General features: G+C 38.6%; 1 protein-coding gene across 1 annotated transcript in view; it reads left to right on the forward strand.

Moving 5' to 3' along the window:
- Positions 1–21,357, forward strand: part of Rasa1 (RAS p21 protein activator 1) — an 86,089-nt gene that overhangs the window by 49,652 nt on the left and 15,080 nt on the right. Inside the window, exons 8-15 of the mRNA XM_004640940.2 lie at positions 1,216–1,366; positions 4,075–4,153; positions 6,999–7,119; positions 7,822–7,978; positions 17,299–17,386; positions 19,483–19,560; positions 20,654–20,811; positions 21,235–21,311. Of these exons, the coding sequence (XP_004640997.1) occupies positions 1,216–1,366; positions 4,075–4,153; positions 6,999–7,119; positions 7,822–7,978; positions 17,299–17,386; positions 19,483–19,560; positions 20,654–20,811; positions 21,235–21,311 (909 nt within the window). The remainder of the gene's footprint in view (positions 1–1,215; positions 1,367–4,074; positions 4,154–6,998; positions 7,120–7,821; positions 7,979–17,298; positions 17,387–19,482; positions 19,561–20,653; positions 20,812–21,234; positions 21,312–21,357) is intronic.

A 21,357-nucleotide genomic window follows, 5' to 3' on the forward strand; every position in this document is an offset into this window, starting at 1 on the left:
CAAAGCTGTCAGGCTCGGGTTGCTGTGGTTCGATCCCCAACTCAAGCCAGCCAAACCTGCCCTGAAGGCATTTGGACCAAAAAAAAACACCAAAAAAAAAAAAACCAAAAAACAAAAAAAAACAACATATAGGTTTGCATTTCAGATTAATACTTTGCTTTTTATTTCAAAGGTTTGAGTCAGTTTTTGAAGTGCTTAACCTGTTTACCTACAAGTTCAAAATATAAGCATGGTATTGCCATAAGGCAAGTGATACTAACCACATGCTAAACCCTAGAGACAAGCCGAAGTTTTCAAGGTGGGACTGAAAATACTCGTTTTAGTGAATTTATAATACAAGTTTATATTTGTACTACCAAGTACTTGATGGACCCCTCCTGTTTTAGGTGCATAAACTTGAAAAGGAGCTAAGCTTTAATTTCTTACATTACTTTGTGTCCATCTGCTCTTTTGAGAATCAGGTGGGATTTTCTCATCTGAGCATTATATACAGCACATGCATATATAATTTTGTGTGCTATCATATTGTGGAAGAAATACAGAGAGTATCCTGGATTTTTACCAAGATTTGATACTTCTATTTTAGCCTGTGTTTATATAGTCAGTTTATTTATGTAGTTAAGTCTTGACTAGTCAGTTTAAGATGTTTTACTTTTTGTATTGAACATGAAATTATTTAATAGCAACTGATAAGTTGAAAGAAATTACACTTGATATTCAGTGTTTATTGGTCCCCCCGCAAGTCAGTTCCTAATCTTTTCTATTGTCATGAAGACTGAAACAGAAAAAAGGCAAAGCATTTGAGTATTAAGTCATTGCCAGTTAAAGATATCAGCAAGTCTTATCTAAAAGTAGTATGGAAATACTTAATATAAGTTTCTATTACATGGATTTACAAACAGAATATAGCAGTTTTAGCCTCAGTTTCCTGCTTGTGGCTATTTTTTGCAAGTTATGATGCATATGGACATTATAAACCAGAAGTCACTGCTGCAAAGTTTCTGTTGTGTATTTTTATGAACTAAATGTGATGGAGATATAACTTTGTAGATGAGCAAATGGGTGGTGTGACTCACAAGAAAATCAGAGAAAACATGTTTAAAAAGTGTTCCCAAAGAAAATTTAGATATGTTTAGGACGTTGTACTTTGTATTACTTAACATCTATTTTAAATTTGAAGATTCAGGAATAAAACTGACAACTTTATTTTTACAGTTGGGCAGGTCTGCAGTTTTCTTGTGAGACCCTCAGATAATACACCTGGTGATTATTCACTTTATTTTCGGACCAATGAAAATATTCAGCGATTTAAAATATGCCCAACACCAAACAATCAGTTTATGATGGGAGGCCGATACTATAACAGGTAAATTATAAATAATTTCTTTTTATTTTTACTTTGGCAAAAACAAAATCTTGATACAATAAAGTCAAAAATTATGTAGATGTTCCTGAATTTTAAAATATTACTTAGTACTATATATGTTTAAGAATTCTTGAGACAATATCACGTATAAACACAAATTAATAACTTGTTTCATTCCAAAATAATGTGATTAAAAATTTTTATACAAGCTATTTGTAGCAAAATTTGATTAATATTATCTTCACAAATAGCAAAACATACAATCTAAGAAAGACAAATAATTATACTCTCTTTTTTTAACATTAGATTTTTTTTATTAGTGAATCATTGTAATAGGGAAAAAAATTGTTCCTCAAGTTTTACCTGAGAGTTATGCAAGTGTTAGCTGTAAACAAGTTTCTTTGAGTGGTGTTTCTTGTAGTCATGACTGGTTCCTGCTTTTCACTTGCAAAATAAAATAAGCCTTTGCTTTTTCCAAGACTTAGAATGAATTTTATTTGCTTGATTAGGAAACTAATAGAGGAAACCATATGGTAAAATGGCAGTGTTTTGTAAAACAAAAAGAGTAATTTTTCATTTTTAGATGAAAAGGTTTCCCAAACATTATAACTGTTTTTATCCTACGTTTTAAAATAGTGATAATTGGGGCCTATGGCCCCAGCACTTGGAGGCTCTGATGCAGGATGATTGCTCTCAGTTCAAGCCATCCTGAAGGACATAGTGAGACCATGTCTCAAAAAAAAAAAGCAAATCAAAATAGATGTATAAAAACAAATGAAATCAACATTTGCATTTTGCCTGCCTATTGTCTTAATGCCAGTGTAGAATTCTCCATTCCAATTAGAATTTCTTGCAGTTACAGCTTGACCTTAAAGTACATAGAGATCTGGAAGGTTGTCATCTAGAAGACTAAAAATCCCAGGTTCATTAGACAGTTAGCATGTGTCAGATGGAAGGTCCAAGCGCATGCCTAACATGAGCTGCTTGAATGAGCTTCTGCATTACACTCGGGTTCTAAATATCCTGTGAGATCACCTCCAGATATATTAGAATTTCCCACTGTTCAGAGATTTGGGAAATGGAATTAGAAATTAAAGGTGTATATTAACTGAATTCATGCCCAAATTGAGGCTCTTGCGAGATAAATAGTTCACATTGACTTGTTGAGAAATTTGTTTACTGGCTTACACTTCCTTAGGGAGAGTGTATTTTATGCAGATACCTGTATTCTACAAAGATGGAAATTCTTAGTATATTTTTAAGACAAACAATAAAATACATAAGGATATCTTTTGTTTATAATGACTTTAGTAGAATAGGGACAAAAAATACTTATAGTGTTTCCTTTCAAATTATGCAAAATTATTGGGCTACTTGTTCAATGAGTTCTTGTAGAAGATAGATGTAAAATGACTTTGGCCATGACCCCAAATCTTGGACTGCATGTATGGTCAGCCCATAAAATTTGTATGTCTTACTCTTTCTAGTTTTAATATTAATTTTGTTTTTTAAAAGAAAAGCCAAAATGTGACTCCACTTTCTGAGAAATGGCAAGTTTTAGAGTTGTCTTGAAAATATATACTCCACTTCAACATAGATATCAAGCAGTTCTCAGAAAGATAGTCTTTGATTATCATTTATTGTTTAGATCTGAACATAGGAAGTAAGCTTATTCAACAAATCCCATTAACACAGCCATAACTGTATATTAGGCTTTTGGTTAAGAGAGGCAGCAGTTATGTCTGTTTCAAGTAGATACTACTGAAACTTAGCCTTGATGTTTCTGTATGTACAGTTTTTAAGAAGTAGAGGAAACAGTTAGCAGTGGACTTAATTTAGCAAACATCTTACTTGTCTGCTGCATAAAAGACACTCTGTAGCTAACTGCGCATGTCCATCAAGGAGAAGGGCACCCATGCTTCTGCACTGCAGAACTCAGGCCCATGAGCAGAGAAGCAACCCTGACTTGTAAGCCAAGGGGATGTGCTGACAGGCCTGGGAGGGACCCCACAGAAAGAGAACAGTTGGGGTAGTGAGAAGGAACAGGAGGGCTAGACTTCAAAGCTCCAGCACAGTAAGTAACCTAGAGTTCGTGAAGAGAGGCATAGCTGCACTAGGTTTATACTAAGAACGTGACTGGACTCACAGGACATCATGTCTTCAGAAATTCACATTTCACAAGCAAATTTATACTTAACATGTTTTAGTTTACTGAGATGTATGTCAGTTTTTTTTTAAACCAGAAATCGAACTCAGGACCTTGTACTTGCCAGGCAGGTGTGTGCCACTGAGCTACATCCCAGACCCATAAGTCTACTTTCATACCTGGAACTTCATGGGATATCGGAGAATTTGTTGATTGTCTATTGTTACATGCAGAGAAAAAACAATTATGAAAATGTTTGGGGACCAGTGATTCCTTCCTCACGTGTGGTGACAGAGTGTGGTGCTGTCCACTGGGCTCTCACAATCTTCGACCTGTCTTTTGACCTATAATCCTTTCTTTTGTACTGGAGATATTAATATTTTTCCTAAATGTGTGGCTGTTAAGGTAATGGATTCTATTAGCACATTTAGATTTTGTGCTTTGCAAAAGAACCTTCATATAGATAACCCTTGTAATAATAGGCTTTACTATATTTAATTTAAAAGGTTTACATTTTTTGTGAGATACATTATGTCATTGTTAGTTATTTTTATTTTAACAGTATTGGGGACATCATAGATCACTATCGAAAAGAACAGATTGTTGAAGGGTATTATCTTAAGGAACCTGTACCAATGCAGGTCAGTGTTGTTTTTCTCTTTGTAATAACCAGAATTTTGTTTTAAGGATCATTTTGGTAATGTTTATAGAGACATTCATGCAGTTAAAACTGGATGTAGATAAAATTCAAAACTGTAGGTTATTAAGAGTCTTTCAGGAAAGTAAGTATAAGAGACTTTGTGAGTGTGTCATCCATGCTGCAGGGTGGGTGCTGGCCAGGTCACAGTGAGTGGTGGAGATGGTGTGAGCGAACAGCAGCCAGACTCATCCAGAGGAGCTGTACTGGAGAGAGGGAGAGAGGAGAGTAAAAGGGAGAGGGAGGAGAGTAGAGGAAATGAGAGTGGGAGGGGAGGGATGGAGGAAAAGGGGAGAAAAAGAGGGAGGGATGGCAAGAGGAGGAAAAGATGAAGGGAGGGAAGGATGAACAAGGGAGGGAGGGAAAGGAGGAGAGAGGAGAAAAAGAGAAGCAGGAAGGGAAAGAGAAGGAAAAGAGAGAGAGAGGACTGAAAAGGCCTAGGGCCCAGGGGATCTGAACTTTTCCGTTATTTGCCTGTAGTTTCATGGCCACAGGATCTGAGCATGTCTGTGAACCCAGTAAAAGACACTGAAGCAGAGGCGTGGTAGGGCAGTAGCGGGACTGGGTATACAGGGCCTAGAGAAGGTGGGCGTGAATACCGTCGGGAAGAGCAGGGGTGGCCTTCTCAGCAGTTGCTGCTAAATGCACAGGGTGATTAGTCTGTTTCTTCTGACTCACTGTACTTCTGAAATGTGGTGGGGTAAGAGTGTAGCTGAGGTTAGAAAAAGCTTTTTCAAAGGAGTGATTAGGAATTTTCCTTCCTCCGTTTCCTTGGAGGCATTACCCATCAACATCCGCCGAGGGCTGTCTCTCCTGGCCAGCCGCACTCACCTGGCTACCCTGCTGCTGAGTGGTTGACATTTCTGTGCGCCTCATCTTCTGTCCGTGCCGCTCTGTTCCTAACCACTGCTAACTGAAAATCCTTGTGAAGTTTTGCCTTTCACCCCAGGGATGCTAGAAACCCGTGTCTGGTTGGGGTGGGAGGGCCTTCACCTGCAGGTCGCAGGTCGGGCTAGCAGCTCTGCTGCTCAGCGCTCATTCTCACCCACTTTGGATGACTGAGTGCATGAGTTTTGATTTTGTTTTATAAATCCCTGTTTTATTTGTCCTCACATATAATTTTTTTTATCCAGAATTTGTTTTTATAATTTTCAAATAAAGGTTTTTATAAGTAGAAAATTAAGTAGTACATGACATCTAGCAAACTAATTTTTATAAACTTTATTTTTTTCAAATTTTAATTTAATTTTACTTCATCATCATCATCATCATCATCATCATCATCATCATCCTGCTACTCAAGGGGTTGAGCTCAGGGCCTCGTGCTTGCCAGGCAGGCGCTGCACCGCAGAGTTCTGTTCCTGGCCCCGCAGGCCTTCAGCACGTGAAGTTACTGTGTTGCTTTAAGAGTGACGGGACTTGCTTCCTGAGCCGCTGACCTACATTTGTCCCAGCTGCCTCTGGTGGCCAAGACAGCAGATGACGTGAGCTCATCAGCTGGAGACTGAGGCAGCACGGTGTCCCTCAGCTGCTCTCAGTCGCCTGCCCTTACTTGGTTATGGTTTCATAACTGAGCCAGCCTTACATTGTCCTTTGAAAATTGCCTAGGGAGAATCTTAGAAATCATTCTTAGGAGACAGGAAGTTGATTGGAACACAGAGCTACTAAATGTTCTTTGTGATCTGTTATACTGCTTCTGGGTGAAAGCAAATTGCAGCGAAAATTTGGGGAATCAAAGCACTAGCCTGTCCTTTCCGTGGGATTCTATTAATGAGCACAAGGCTACTAACATATTGTACTAATGAATGAAACTAAACTGACAAAATCAGCTCACCCACTGTAATGTGGCCCAGTGTACCCAGACTGCAGTTAAGACGCGGGAACAGGAAAACCAGAATCCTAGAGCAGACACTCTTTGAGACAGGAATGAGAGGAAAAGAAGCCTTTTGAGACAACACACTCCAATCAGTACACCTGATATTCTGAATACTGTGTTTTAGGCACTGTGTTTCATATGTATTAAATCATTTGGTTTTTTCAGGAGTTTGATGATACTATCAGTATCATTATTTTACAGACTGAGAAATGTTGACCAGCGTGGTTAAGGCATTAAGTCATCTTTGACTGCTTCTCCCTCTTTTCTCCTCCATGGCCCTCCCTTCTCCCCCGTTCCCCTTCCCTCTCTTTTTTCTCTCTCTCTTCCTTTTCCTTTCCCCTTTTCTCTTTCTTATGCTTTATATCTATCCTGTCAATAATTTTTGCTAACTCTTGCCTTCAGAATATATCTAGAATAAAACCACCACCCAAAATTCACTGCATCTCGCTGAGTCTACCTTTGTCTTTTTACCAGTATCCAGTACAGAGGGATCCATTCAGAATGGGAGTTGGATGTTGTACATTTTTATTCATTTATTTATTTAAATTTTTGGTACTGGTGATCAAACTTAGGACCTAGCGCTTGCTAGCCAGGCGCTTAAGCCACTGAGCTATCTCCTTGGCCCTGTACTTTTCATTTAAAGATCAAAATCCTTACAAGGTACACAAGACCCACGCAGTAGCATATGATTAGTCTCTAAGTCTGTCTCTACTGTCCTTATCTGTATTCTTGGGATGTGATAAAGAAACCTTTCTGAGAATTTCTTTGGGAAGCAAAAGCTCTCTTAATGTATCTGTTATATACATCTAGATTTTTGAATTAGAACACTTTCTGACTTTTGATTGCTAATTTGATACACTTTTAACATCTTTTTCATCAAAAACTCATGAAATTTTATATTTAAAAAATTTAGGATCAAGAACAAGTCCTCAATGATACAGTGGATGGCAAGGAAATCTATAATACAATTCGTCGTAAAACAAAGGATGCCTTTTATAAAAATATTGTGAAGAAAGGCTATCTTCTAAAAAAGGGTAAGTGAAATTTTAAGGTTAAGGGCTTATTTTACTGTTAACCCATTTGATAGAGGCATTGTAACTATCAAAAGCAAATTTACCATGATACATATTTAGCAAATTTGTTTCGACATGAATTACTGGTAATTTATGCTCGTTTATAATTCGTAAGCCTCCTTCAAAATTTGAGTTGTTACATTTCCACATTTCAACTAGGGATTTAGAAAATAAGTTTATATATTTCCAAGCCCCCAACAAGAAAAGGCATTTGATTCTTTGCCTCCTTTCCTTTTAATTTTTTAAAAAAAACTTGGTGGTACCTGAGCTGATGATGTGAATGCTTTTATTTGACATATTTACCTCAGTCTGATAATAAGATACGTTAAGGTAATGGGGGAAGGCCTTAGTGGTGTTTGTGAAGGACCTTTTTCCTTAAAACTGAAAAAGAATTACTACAACAGGAATTTTGGTTACTTCATCATAATGGAATATATGAAGAAAAATATATTCTCATTTACTCTGTGATTCATTAAAAGAAGGAATGTCACAAAAGGCATTTTTTTCCATGGAAGTCACTGGCATTTTCCTGTTACATAAAGACAAGCTTTATAATTAAAAGTTGACATATGTCTAATTTTTATTTTTAGCATTTTTTTGCATTCTAATATGATTTTAGAGTTCATTGTTTGACTAAGGAAAAATAATGTTATTTTTTAACAGGCAAAGGAAAACGTTGGAAGAATTTATATTTTATCTTAGAGGGCAGTGATGCTCAACTTATTTATTTTGAAAGTGAAAAACGGGCTACAAAACCAAAAGGATTAATAGATCTCAGTGTATGTTCTGTCTATGTTGTTCACGATAGTCTTTTTGGAAGGTAAGAAGTTGGTTTTGTTTTTCTTTTGGAATTATTTTAATAGTAAAATAGAGGGTGTATTCATTTTAAAGCATAACAAAACCAATTTTTATAAAAGCATAGGATCATCTAAAAATGTTAATAGAATGATTTCTGTTTTCCTTGTTTAGGGTAATCTATGTATGAAGTTCTACTCCATTGTATTAGGTAGAAATCTTGAGAATGACATTTCTTATAGCAGGACTTCTTCTTGGTCTGTGTATAGCAGTGTTCTCTTTGCAACTACTAATAAACCTATGAGTACTTCATTCAAGCTTTTCGCCCTCTCCCCAACACCAGCCTTTAGTGACCACAACACAGGGGAGCACCGTTTAGAGAAAGACCTTAACTGCTGGCAGTTTGTTTTGGTTACTTTCTTTGTTGAAAGGATAAAATATCCAACATCTACAACTAAAAGGAGAAGTTTATTTTGGCACGGATGTTAGAAGTCTCCTTCTTTGCTTGGTGTGATGTCTGCAGGGCACATGCTAGGGCAGGGCTCCTCATAACATGGTAGCCAGGAAGCAGAGTGCAGGAAGAAGCAGAGAATGGGCGGAGGACCTTTGAGGCCACACCCCCCAGTGACCCACCCTCTTCAACCAGGGGCCACCTCCTGTTGTCACATGGAGTTATAAACTCATCCACTGGTGATCATCACAGCCCGTGATCCACTCACCCCCAAGTTGCATTTAAGAGCTCATGAGACCTCAAGGGTAGGGCATCTAGATATAAACCAAAACAGGGCCAAGGCACAAGTAATTGCAGGACTTTCTCTTGGATTCAGTCGTAGACTCAGTCTGCCGCTGGGAAAGCCAAGACCAGGCAGAAACCAGCAGCCCATCATCCTTGGCCGTTACCACTGAGCGGAGTCTCTGAACCTGCTCTGGCATTATGTGGACAATGCCAGACTTACATTCTGGCATTCGTCACCTTGAGCCGGCCGCAGCATGTCAGACAAGTGTGGTGGTGTGAGAACTGACCCTGTTGTCTTACTGCACTGGTCTTGAAGGGCTGTGGACTCTTGAAGGGTGTGACCAGCCTTGCAACAGCCATGGTGCCACAGGACTGCCAGGCCATGCTTCCCTCACCGTTGGGGGCGTGCTGGGGAGAGTCTTGGTGCACGGAAGGGGAGGAGGTGGGTGTGGGTGCTTGCTTTCCAGCCTCTGGCTCGTGCTGTACCATGAGCTCCTCTACTGGGCAGAATTGTGTGGGCTTAGTCCAGGGACGAGGTCAGGCTGCTGGGCCCCATCTTCCCCAGCTAGAGGCTTATAAGGTCATTTATTTCTTTTACGTCCATCCAGAGCAACACAACAGCTATGGGTCTGTAATAAACTGAGCTTGGGGAACCATTAATACTGAAATAGTGGCAGTGACCACAGGGTCAGAGAAGCAACTTGTCTAGAATTTCTGGAAGAAAGGCATGAACAAACCCAGATGAAGACAGTGTGCAGCTACTGCCACCATCCTGTGTGCTTTAATCAGCACTAGGTTACTTATAATTCCTACTACATCAGTGCTACATATTTGTTCAGTACACACACATTAAACATAATCCTTTTGGGTGTTCATTGGCCAGACTTTGTGAGTGGAGAGTATGGAGTAGGAGTTTAGTGTGAAATAGATGCCTCTCAAGCAGAGTCCAGGAGAACAGCTTTGGGTTCGTCTGGATAGATAATCAGAGCTTCTCAAGCAGCATGTTCTAGGAGCACTGTAGAAGTCTGTGAGATACAGCCAGTGGTTATGTGACGTGTTAGGGTAAAAGCGATAAGCCAGACTTCACATGTCAGACACTGTGATGTTGAAATTATAGGGCTTCCTCTTTGAGCTCCTCTACCTTTTTATTTTATTGGGGTAAAAGAATAGGCATATATCTTGCAGACAGTAAACTCTCTATGGTGGTTGTACTTCAGTATTCCTTTTTAAATTACCCTTTTACTCTGAATATTACTTAGTCTAGACTCTTGTCAGCCAGCCGTCAGTGATGTTACTTTGTGCACTGATTCACAAACTGTTTAATTTTTTACATTCTCTATTAATACAAGTTAAAATTATTTTACTGCTTTTGTAAAATAGATGTGAACTCTTTTTTGTTGTTGTTGTTTGTTTGTTTGTGGCACCAGAGCAATCTAACGGGGCCTTGTGCTTGCCAGGCAGGCACTCATTGCACTGAGCTCTCTCCCCAGCCTCAGATGTGAATTCTTGAACCTAGATTTTTTTTTTATTGTTACTTCTTTATAGTCTGTTTTATTTATAAAACCAGCATAAAGGGTAGTTGGGTGATTAATATTATAAAGTCATATTTGCAAGCTAAAAATAACGCTCTTAATTTAAAAAATTGTACCCATGTATTAGGCTACTAAATAAAAAAAATACTAAACTTATATTGCTAAGCCCAGTAAATAAAATGCCTTCTTCACCCCTACATTATCTTTGCATAAGTCACCAAAGAAGGCAGTGGTGCCACGACCATTAGGCTGGCACCGTACCACGTACGAGAACAGCCGAGTTGCAAACTCCAAATGAGAAAGTGTCTTCTCTCTCACCCCTTCCTCTCTTCTCATAGATATGTTCCTACAGTATCATGTTAAACTTGGAAAGCTTGTTTTGAAATCATGCAATTAATAGTTAAAGCTGAAGCAAAAATGCTTCACACAGAGTTGGAGAATTACTTGTTTTACCAGTCTGCATGGAAACTGCTAATTCTGTTTATGGCCAAGAATAAAAGTAAGAGAAGAGATACCACTTTGAAATAGTAGTAGATAATGCTATGGTAGGGTTATAAGTAAATGCATTTGTGAATCACATGGTAGGTTTTAAAATATCCAAAGAGGATCACTGCAGAATGATATACTGTATGTACACTGTATATTATGACATAGATGCATATACTGAATTTAATGATTACTGTAATACTTGGGAAGAAAATTGCTGGCATTCAGAGAAGTTCCAGAACTGTTCAGGATAAAGTATTCCATATAGTAAATCAAGACTCTGAAACCAAAATCTTTGGGAATGTCATTGCTCTCATGAATGATGGGGAGGTTTTCATCAAGGATTCCTTTGGAAAATAGCAGTTTGGAGGTAGTCCTATGTATGTGTTTCTGTGTAGAATTGAATTCCGTATTAAAAAGCATAAAGATAGAGGCCCTAGTAAAATCCAAGATGCTCAGCTGCATGTGTTCTTCAGTTTTATATGAAGAAAGGCAACCAGAACACTTGCTGTTTGATATTGAAGTATAGTAGTGGTGCAAAAGAAGAGTTGTTTTAATTAAAAGTTTGATTTGCAGGGAAATTCTTTGTTATATATGATTCTTACTTTGTAAAAGAGTTTTTATTGAAGAGTTAACTTCCTTGAAAAATTACTGCACAAAAAATAATGTATTTTGACAGTTGATTCAAAGCAGAAATTCAGTCTTAAAAAAGTGAGGTTAAAAGTAATTCAATAGTGCCCTCTCTACTTTGAACAGTGTGAGTCTTATGGGAGCACTGACATGATAAACATCAGCAAGTTTAAAAAAGTCCTTTATGGCCGGGGAGATGGCTCAGTGGAATAAACGCTTCCCTGGCAAGTGCAAGGGCCTGAGTTCAATCCCTGGTTCCGCAAAAAAATAAATAAATAAATAAATAAATAAATAAATAAATAAAAAATCAAAAGAGAAAGAAAATCCTTTAATATTATTTTGACATATCTTATATGAACAGGTGTTTATTATTATTATTATTATTATTATTATTATTATTATTATTTTGTATTTTAGGGATGGTTCTACAGGGTGTTCAGGGTCTCACTACTAGATTGGACTCATAGTGATCTGCCTGTTTACAGCCTCCCAGGAGCTGGGATTACAGGTGCGCACCACCACGCCCAGTCTCAGTTGCCCACTCAGTGCCCCCCATGGGGCAGGGCTGGCCCGCAGACCAGGGTTTGCAGGTGCTTTAATCCGCCGAGCTATTTGGCCGGCCCGAACAGATGTTTAGACTGAAAATCAGTGTATGGTATTAAAAGTCCATATTACTAGAAAATTTAATTTTTCTAGTAATATGGACTTTTGTTTTCACTAGAGTTAAAGGTAGATCAGATATCTGAAGTATGTTTAAAGAGACTAAGTTATTCTTATACTGGTTCATATCAGTAACGGTTTGTCAGGTGTAAAGAAAAGCAATAAATATATATTTACCATTTGCTATAAAGTCATTGCTTGATTTCTATGCAGTTTCTTATTGAAGGCAACTAAAAAATTTGAAAATATGTTAAAACATCTTTCTTTGCATGCCCCTGGGGCGTGCTGATTCAGAGACCAGGTCTGGGCGTGGTGGCACATGCCTGTAATCCTGGTGCGGGGAGGCTGAAGACAGGGGATCACTACGAGTCAGAGCCGTGCGGTGAGGTGCTGCACCAAGTACATCCTTCCTGTTGCTAAGACAGGATAGTTGGTGCACCCAGAATTTAAAGAACGAGAGATGTGAATTAGCTCAGTTTAGGAGAGTCAGCACGTGGCTGGCCGAGTCCAGGGCAGAAATGTGTGAACACACCTGCTTGGTTGTAGTGGCTGGAAAATAAGTGCAGAAGAGGCCGGGGGATGATGGCTGGAAGGCCTCATCTCCACGGCTCACCCATGTGCATCCACGAGCCAGGGTTTCTAATCTGCTGGGTGTTTCTTAATCCTTTGAAGTCCATGTGTCAGAAGCGGTGATCACAGCCACCCCCGTTGACTTCACACCCAGACGTACCCCTCTTAAACCACACTTAATCTCCAAATAAAGACAGCAGTCAGTTGACAGCTCCACCTAACGTCGTACAGCTGTCTCATGGACAAGACATGTGATCCTTCTCCACAAAATCTCAGTAGTCCAGCATTTTTCAGAAGTCTAGGTCTCTTTGATGAGACTCAAGGCAAATTGTAAGACTGTGTAAAAATAAAAAGGTTATGTTATCCCACGATATAATGGCACACAGTAAACATTCCCATTGTAAAAACAAGAAATAGGATTAAAAAGAATCAGTCCAAACCAAAAAGACAGCAGATCAAACATTGCTCTGTCATTCCCTGTCTGTCATCCAAGGCACATGGTCATCAGATCAGAGTCCAGAAGGCTTGGGAAGCCTCAGCCCTCGAGCTTCCTGACTGCAGCCCATACGGCCTGCCTCCAGCTGTCTCCACTCAGAGCCTGCAGTTCTTCTCTGCAGACGTTCTACTTTCCTAGGTTCTTCTACTTCTGGCTTCAGTCCACAGCTTCACACACCGCCCTCTCAGGGGCTTCTTGCCTGACCTCCTTGTCTCTTTGAAATCAAGGTAAAAGTAGTCTTTATCCCGCCACTCTCATTCAGCATGCAAATAAAACCAGCACTACATGGATGGATGATGCTACAGTTGGCTGCCAGCTCATGTAATTAGACTCCCTTGGACCGTGGCTGTGGAAGCCTCAGGATGGTTGAGGCCAGTCAAATGAATTCTGGGGAACCAATTTCCTAGCAGGCCCTTACTGAGCAGGCAGCCCAGAGAGTTCTTCAGATGAATGGTTTGCAATGTTCAGCTATGAGCCTGTGTTGAGCGCGGTTTTGCTTAATCCTGAAAAGTCCTTAAGTCACCTTCTTTTCCCTGCACAGGCACTTGTCTTCTCTTTAATGGTGCTAATATTGTCTGGTGGCCATACCTTCTTTGGTTCCAGTTTTACACATGGTTTCTTCCAGGCCAAAATTTAAGTCTTTCAATCTTTTCTCAGTTTTTTGCTCCAAATGCTCATTACAGTCAAGCTAAAAACACCTAGCAGTAGCCATGCCTGAATGTTAGCTGCCTTGGAGTTTGATCTTCTAGATTCACTAGTCTACCACTCTCTTTTTTTTTTTTTTTTTCCAAAATGTATTTAGTACAGGGTCTCACTACACAAGTCGGACTCACAGTGATTCTGTTTTCTGCCTCCCCAATGTTGGGATTACAGGCCTGTGCCACCATTCCCAGTCTCAGTGGCCAGCTTCACGTGCCCAGCGGCAGGGTCAGCACAGCATGTGGTGCTGGGGCTCCAACCCAGTGCTCACCTAAGCAGGTGCTTAGTCCACTGATCTGCCTCATAGTCCAACACTCTTAATACAACTCTCCATTAGAGTCCTAGGGCATGAGCAAAATGTAGACATATTTTCTGCCAAAGGGTAACATTTTGGCCTGTAGTTTACATACTGATAGAGTCTTTATTTCCAATTGATACCTCCAGAATCTGGCCTTTATTATCTGCATTCCTATCAACATTCCAGTTTTCTGAACTACATGGTCAGGTAAAGTCACAGGAAAAACCTCACCCCTGGTATCGATTTTCTGACATTGCCGCAACACAATTCCTTATAGCCACAACTTAAAGAAGAAAGGTTTAATTGAGCTTGTACATGGTTGGCAGGCTCCTAGATTGGGAAGGTGTGTGGCAGAGCAGAGCTGCTTCGTGGCTGCAGAACAGCAGAGCAGGGAGCAGTCTGTTAAGGAAGGGACCAAGACCTATGTATAGTATCAGGAGCACTTCACATACAATAGTGTGCCTGCTGGCTTGTATAATGGAGCCCTGCCCCAGGCACAGAGGAGCCTCACTTCCACGTACAGCAGAGCCCCTGCCAGTGTAGAACGCCCACTTCCATGGATAGTACATGCCCACCCAGATACACCTAAGAACCACTTAGCTGCTAGGAGCTTTTGTGTTTTTTTTGGCAGAACCAGGGATTGAACTCAGACCCTTGCACTTGCCAGGGAAGCGCTTATTCCACTGAGCCATCTCCCCGGCCCCTAGGTGCTCTTTAATTCATTGAACAATTTCATGTTATTAACAGTCATATCAAGGTTAAAAGTTATGAATTATATTTAATTAAACCATGTCTAACCTGATATGAAAAACCTGTCTATGAGAACTAAGCCTAAGTCTCATTTAGAATCAGAGCTTTCTCCCCATGGTGTGTCAGGTTAGGATCAGTTATTTGTGTGTCCCTTTGCTTTTGTTACTGTGAAGTAGTAAGAGAAGCAGTGAGGGAAAAAAAAAAAACCAGCTTCAGCAGTATACATCTCCAGGAAATGAGAAGATATCTACAAAATAAAGAATAGGTTAATCTCCATTGGTTTCATTACAAAATGGACAAAAGGTGAAATTATGGAACAGTGCTGTTAATGTTTCTTTACTATTATCAAATGTGTAGCACGCTTTAGATATGTATGCTTTGTGTGACCTAGCTTCAAAGTGACCTTTGCTTTAGAAGGTAGGTGGCTAGGTGCTTGCTGAACCCTCAGGACACAAGCGTGGACAGCACAGCCTGTAGTTTTTCTGCATGGCTCCAGTTGCAAGCTGTGTGGTGTTTCCCAGATTGCTTTTAGGATTATTTAGAAAGAAAGTTTCTTAAGTACTGTCTGCTTTTTAAACTTTAGACTATCAGTATTGTAAATATTAATCATTATAGAAGCACAAATTAAAAGGCATTTTAGTGATAGTTATTCTAGTGACTGGGAATTCTTTAACTGTGACAGGATTGTTTTATCTGTACCTCTCAAGGACATTTTTGTGCATATTAAGTTTTAGACTGTGAGTTATTTCCTTTTAAAGTGGTTTTTTGCCTTCCAGTATTTTTATCGTCACACAATTGTTGCTTTTCTCTTTTACTTTTAAGAGATGTCTGTCCTGTCTCTGGATGCTTTTTGCAGGTTTTTCTTTTTAATGTATTTGGTACGGGTCTCACTAGGCAGCTTGGACTTAGGCGTGCACTGCTGTGCCTGGTCTAGGCTGGCTCAGTGTGTCTGGGCGTGGGGCGGGTGGGCGGGTGGTGCCGGTGATCCCGGTGATCGAGCCTCCTACGCAGGCACTTAGTCCTTTGAGCTATCTCGCTGGCCCTCACTTTTTGCTCCTTGTTTAAAGCAGCAAAACCAAAATATGCCTACCAGAAATTTGTTTGTTTGTTTTTTGTGGTACTGAGGATTGGATTAAGGACCAGAAAGTTAAGTAATTTATTGCGATTTTGAAGAGCTTCTGAGACTATCTTTTGTCAGTTTTCGTCTTTGTTAGTACCTTCTGTTAAACATGTATCTTTTCACTGTGCCCTTTGTGTCTAATACCTAGTTTTCCATCTCTTCTTTCCCTCTCTGCTTTAGGCTACATACTTTTTCCTGATCTTGCAGTTCACTAATCTAAACTTATATGGTTAAACCCATTTATCGAGGTTTTAATGTGTATTTAAATTTTCCAATTTATTTCTAATTTGAGGTTTTTTTTTTAAACAGACTTATTTTTGTGGCAGAATTATAGTTGCTTCTTTTTTTTCTCTCTTTTCTTTTTTTGGTGGAACTGGGGATAGAACTCAGGCCCTTGTGCTTGCCAAGCAAGCGCTTTTTCTATTGAGTCATCTCCCTGGCCCCTGCCTATTTTCTTAAACATTTATGTTAGTTTTTTTGTTTTCGTTTTTGTCCCTGAGTTTGTCATTAGACTTTGTTCTCTACACAATTGGTTTTTGTTTTGTTTTCTTATATTTTATCAAAATGGAAGATACAGGTTATTTTCAGAATTAGAAGTTTTCATTTATACTTTGCATTACTTTTACAACATTCTCAAAACATGAAAAGATGGTTATCTTTCACAAGCATGAAACTTATTCTGTTTTGCTACAACCTCCAGTATTAACACATAAAAATTTTTTGCTTAACTCAGCAAATTAAAAATAACATATATCGAGTTATAAAGACATGCAGCCCTCACTAAACATGGTACAAACATTTTCATGTTTAATTAGAAAGATAGCACATATCCAAAAAAGATATAAATGAGGAATTTAGTCACATGATTTAAGAACTGTGCTTGTGTGTCAAGTGATTTATGGTAGAGCATCCTAAAGAAAATATCTAATCATTGTTATTGGGTTAAACAAGCAGTATATGAGTTGATGTTCTCATCTTAATATATGAGGAAAATGGTATTTATTAAAGAAAACCTAAAATTACTGACTGTAACAAATAAAATCAACCACAATCTCTTAATTACTAAGGACTTTTTAAAGTAAAGACATTTTTGGTGTAGGAATATTGCTAGTCTTTTTTCCAAAACATGTAAGAAGTTTTAAGATAAACTATGTATAATTCTAGCACAATTTTGCTTTCTTTAAAGCCTTTACTATTTCCAGTGTCATAGTTCTAATGTCTTACTCTGATTTTTCTTTACTGACCCAGTACAGTGCAGTACTATTTCTCTAAGAGTTAGGAACAATATTGTGTTTTTTAAAGTTCATGTAAATATTTTAGTAGTCACTGTAAGCTTTCTTACTGCAGCTCTCTGTTTGTATCTTAAAGGCCGAACTGTTTTCAGATAGTCGTGCAGCACTTCAGTGAAGAGCACTATATCTTCTACTTCGCAGGGGAGACTCCCGAGCAGGCGGAGGTAAGGGCTCTGTCTCGCCATAGCCCTGCTGGCCCGCGTTTTCTTACAAGTAGAGCAGAATGCTATTGTGTTGAAGACAAAGTAATTAAAAAAGGTGCTTGAAATCTCAGCAGTTTTTCATTTTAAGCAGTGAGAAATTTCATGTGCAGAATCTTTTATTTTTAATGTATTTGGTACAAGGTCTCACTAGCAGCTTGGGAGGCTCCCAGTGCTGGGATTACAGGCATGCACCACCATGCCCTATCTGGTGGCCGGCTCAGTGTGGCTGCCCTGGGGCAGGGCTGGTATGGCATGTGGTGCCAGGGATCAAATCCTGGGCCCTGTACTTCCTAAGCAGGTGTTTTTAGTCCTCTGAGCTATCTAGCTGACCCCAGAATCTATTTTGAAAAAAATGCAGAAACAAGTGCAGCGCTGGGCTAGTGGGGGAAGAAACTTTCCTTTAACAGTGACCTTTTAGTGTTGTGTGCTGCTGAGCCTCGCTGCGAACATTTGCTTACATGCCTTGCTGCATGAAGGTGTGTAGGTGCTCTCTGTGCAGTCCTGAGGTAAGGCAGCTAGCTTTGCTAACAAGCATTGCCAGTCTTCAGTAGTGGAGCCATGGCTGAAACATCTGAAGTGCCAACATGTAGACAAGGAAGACTCCGTGCCCGTTGTCTGCTGTGCTCTCTCTAAGCCCACATGTGCCTGCTCAAGGGCAAGCATTAACCCTTAGGCTGTGCCCTGCATGTGACTTGAAATTTTAAGTAATTCTGTGAAGAAAAATTTTTTGTAATCTCGTAAATGCATTTTTTTCTTTAAACTTGAATGTTGCTGAAATATTTTCACTGTATTTTGTAAAAACACAACCATATTTCTACTAGCACTCTTTGGAAGGAACCTAAAGGTGGTTAAAGAGATCAAAGAAAGTGGCATTTTGGGAAATAGAACAGAATTTGCCAACCCTGGCTGTGAAACAGGTGTTCTTAAAACTAATCTAGCATGGCCTCTCACGTACTACAGTAATGTTAGGCTCCAAGAATATGTGATGAATGAGGTGTTCTTGGTTTATAATTTAATGACATTTCAGATTTTTGTAAAATAGCTCAAAAACTCATTGCATTTATAATGCACATACAGCTCTGTTTTGTAGGTGTGTACCCCTAAGTTTTAGGCGAGAGAAATACAGCTGGAAACATTTTAGTAAACTTTGCAATATTTTAAAATGTTAGATGTCAAGATAGCAATAGAAATTAAAACTCTTCCAGTTAGTTTATCATTCTTTTTTCTGAATAAAAATGTTCCATGACATTTCAGTTTCTTTTTCAAGCCTCTTTTAAAATATTGTATTTCTGTATGTTTTTTCCATAGTCTGTTGACGTTTCTGTTGACTTTGGTGACTGAGTCTTTTCTGTCTCTATAAGCCATGATAACCGATTTGCATTTACTATATTGTAAATGCATTTTACTATAGTCTAAAGGCATTTTCTAAACAATTACAGAGCTCAAGCCTACAGAAACAGCCAACACACTGTAGATGTAATAAGCAGAAGCGCAGAGCCTTCTGGAAATGTGAAAGCCAAAGTGAAAAGTTAGATTTTAATATAACTACATTGTTCTCTCCTTTTTCTGGGGCATTGTCATGTTTAAATATTCAAAATACGTAGTCATAGTTAAATATTGGGCTGAAATGACTTTTTAAATCAAAGCGTAGAAATCCCAGATCCTGACATGTTTTTGCCTGTTTACCAGTGTTAAGAGTACAGTGCGTATTCCATGAGGCCCCACACTCCTCCAGTTTTGCCTTCTTGCCTCACAGAAGGGTTTGCATAGATTCCGGCGGAATGTTAGGTTTCACTTAACCACACAGAGAGAGGCCTGTCTTCCTGGGGAGCAGGTATTTCAGAAAGGCAATTTCTTTAATGAAAATTACATTGTTTTAGTTAACTAATGGCTCCATTAAACTCAATTTCTATAGAACTTGTGGGTTATCATTTTACTTTCTGTGGACATTTTTAAAATTCAGTATTCTGTGAGACTAAATTACAGCCATCTAGAAGAGGAAATAAATCAGTGATTAGAAATCACATTATTTCTTTGAACTCTGTTGTTTCTTACAGGATTGGATGAAAGGTCTGCAAGCATTTTGCAGTTTACGAAAAAGCAGTCCAGGGACATCTAATAAACGCCTTCGCCAGGTAAATCTTAATCGCATTTGTTGTAATTGTCACAGTTTTCACTGTCATTCTGCTCTTTTTATTTCTTTGTGATCTCTTTCGGCCACATTTCATCAGAGGTTATTTTCAGGCATTTTATAGCCCTGGTTCCACTTCAGCAGGAGTAATATTTCTGAAAAAGGATGTTCTTTATGTACCTGCCTCTGCTTCTTAGTGTTAGTGCTCACTTTTGAATAAAAGTGAAGGATTACTTCACTTAAAATAACAGTATCAAATCGGCAACAAAAAATACTATCAGACACTTTTTCTGAAAAGTATTTTGTCCTATCTCAAAAAGTAGAACTGTAGGTACTTTTTGGGGCTGGGGAGATGGCTCCGTGGAATAAGCACTTCCCTGGCAAGCGCAAGGGCCTGAGTTCAATCCCTGGTTCCGCCAAAAAAAAAAAAGGTAGTTTGATTTACAGTCTACTAATCTCAGTAAACCTTTGAGCTTTTTAATCTATTGTAATTGTTTCTGAAACTCACTGCATAACTCTTAGATAATATCCGGTCTAATTTGAAACCATAACCTGGCTTAAAGTTTTGTTTATGGAAAATTAAGTTGGCTTTCTCTTTTCTGTTCGCATGTATATAAGAGCAGTTTATACACTCTTGGGTTTTTCTTTTTCCATGATAAGCTTAGATCCATGGGGGTGAACCTGTGGCACACATGTGGTCTGACTTGTATCATGGAAAGCTCTAAAAGCTTCATCATCACTGCTCTGGATAGGTGAAGAAATTAGGTATATTAGGACACTTTAGGGTTTGGAAGAAACTTACTAACGTGGCTCCTATTCATGGAAATTTGCAGTGTATTCACTGAATTTAACATTGTTCCACTGAAATGGATAAATGGTCACTATTTGGCTAACTAGTCGCTGTAACTGAGTCTTGCTCCTCTTTTCAAAGACATGAATATTTTGTAATGTGTCACATAAAAGGGAAAATAATATAAAGCCTTAAATTTTGTACAAATGGAAATGTCATTGTTTTTGACTTTGTATTTTATAGCTGTTGCTTTGAAACCTCATGCATAATTTTTGAGTTCTGGGGTAGTAATTTTTGTTTTCTTTAGGTCAGCAGCCTTGTTTTACATATCGAAGAAGCCCACAAACTCCCAGTAAAGCATTTTACCAACCCATATTGTAATATCTACCTGAATAGTGTCCAAGTAGCGAAAACTCATGCAAGGGAAGGGCAAAACCCAGTATGGTCAGAGGAGTTTGTCTTTGAGTAAGTATTAAATGACCTGTTTTAAACTAAACTACATTACTTTCTTTTACCCTCCCCACACTTCATTTCTGTATTGATACTGACAGAAGAGGGTGCCAAATTTAGTTGTTTCGACGTTTTTGTTTCTGTGTTGTATGTGTTCACCTGCATTAGTTGAGTACTGTGCTGTTGGTTTTTCACCTAGTTATTCATACACGTTGGCATTACTTACAAGTCAAAAACTATAAAATGCTTTTTAGTAGTTTTTAGGACTAACCTGAATTATTGGTAGTTTATGAGGTTAAAACTGATAGGAAAAATGTGTAATCAAATTTGTTATGAATCCAGTTTTAAATCTAGCATGCTTAAGTTTGACATTAGAACTGAAAAGATCAAGCAGACACCAGATTATTTTGTTAATTATTTTTTTCCTTGTTTCTTCAGTGATCTTCCTCCTGACATCAATAGATTTGAAATCACCCTTAGTAATAAAACAAAGAAAAGCAAAGATCCTGATATCTGTAAGTTAAGAAACTTTATTTTTTTTATTTATTTATTTTTTTTTTA

Source organism: Octodon degus, unplaced genomic scaffold (assembly GCF_000260255.1).
Source record: "Octodon degus isolate 3935 unplaced genomic scaffold, OctDeg1.0 scaffold00129, whole genome shotgun sequence".
NCBI classification, from domain to species: Eukaryota; Metazoa; Chordata; class Mammalia; order Rodentia; family Octodontidae; genus Octodon; species Octodon degus.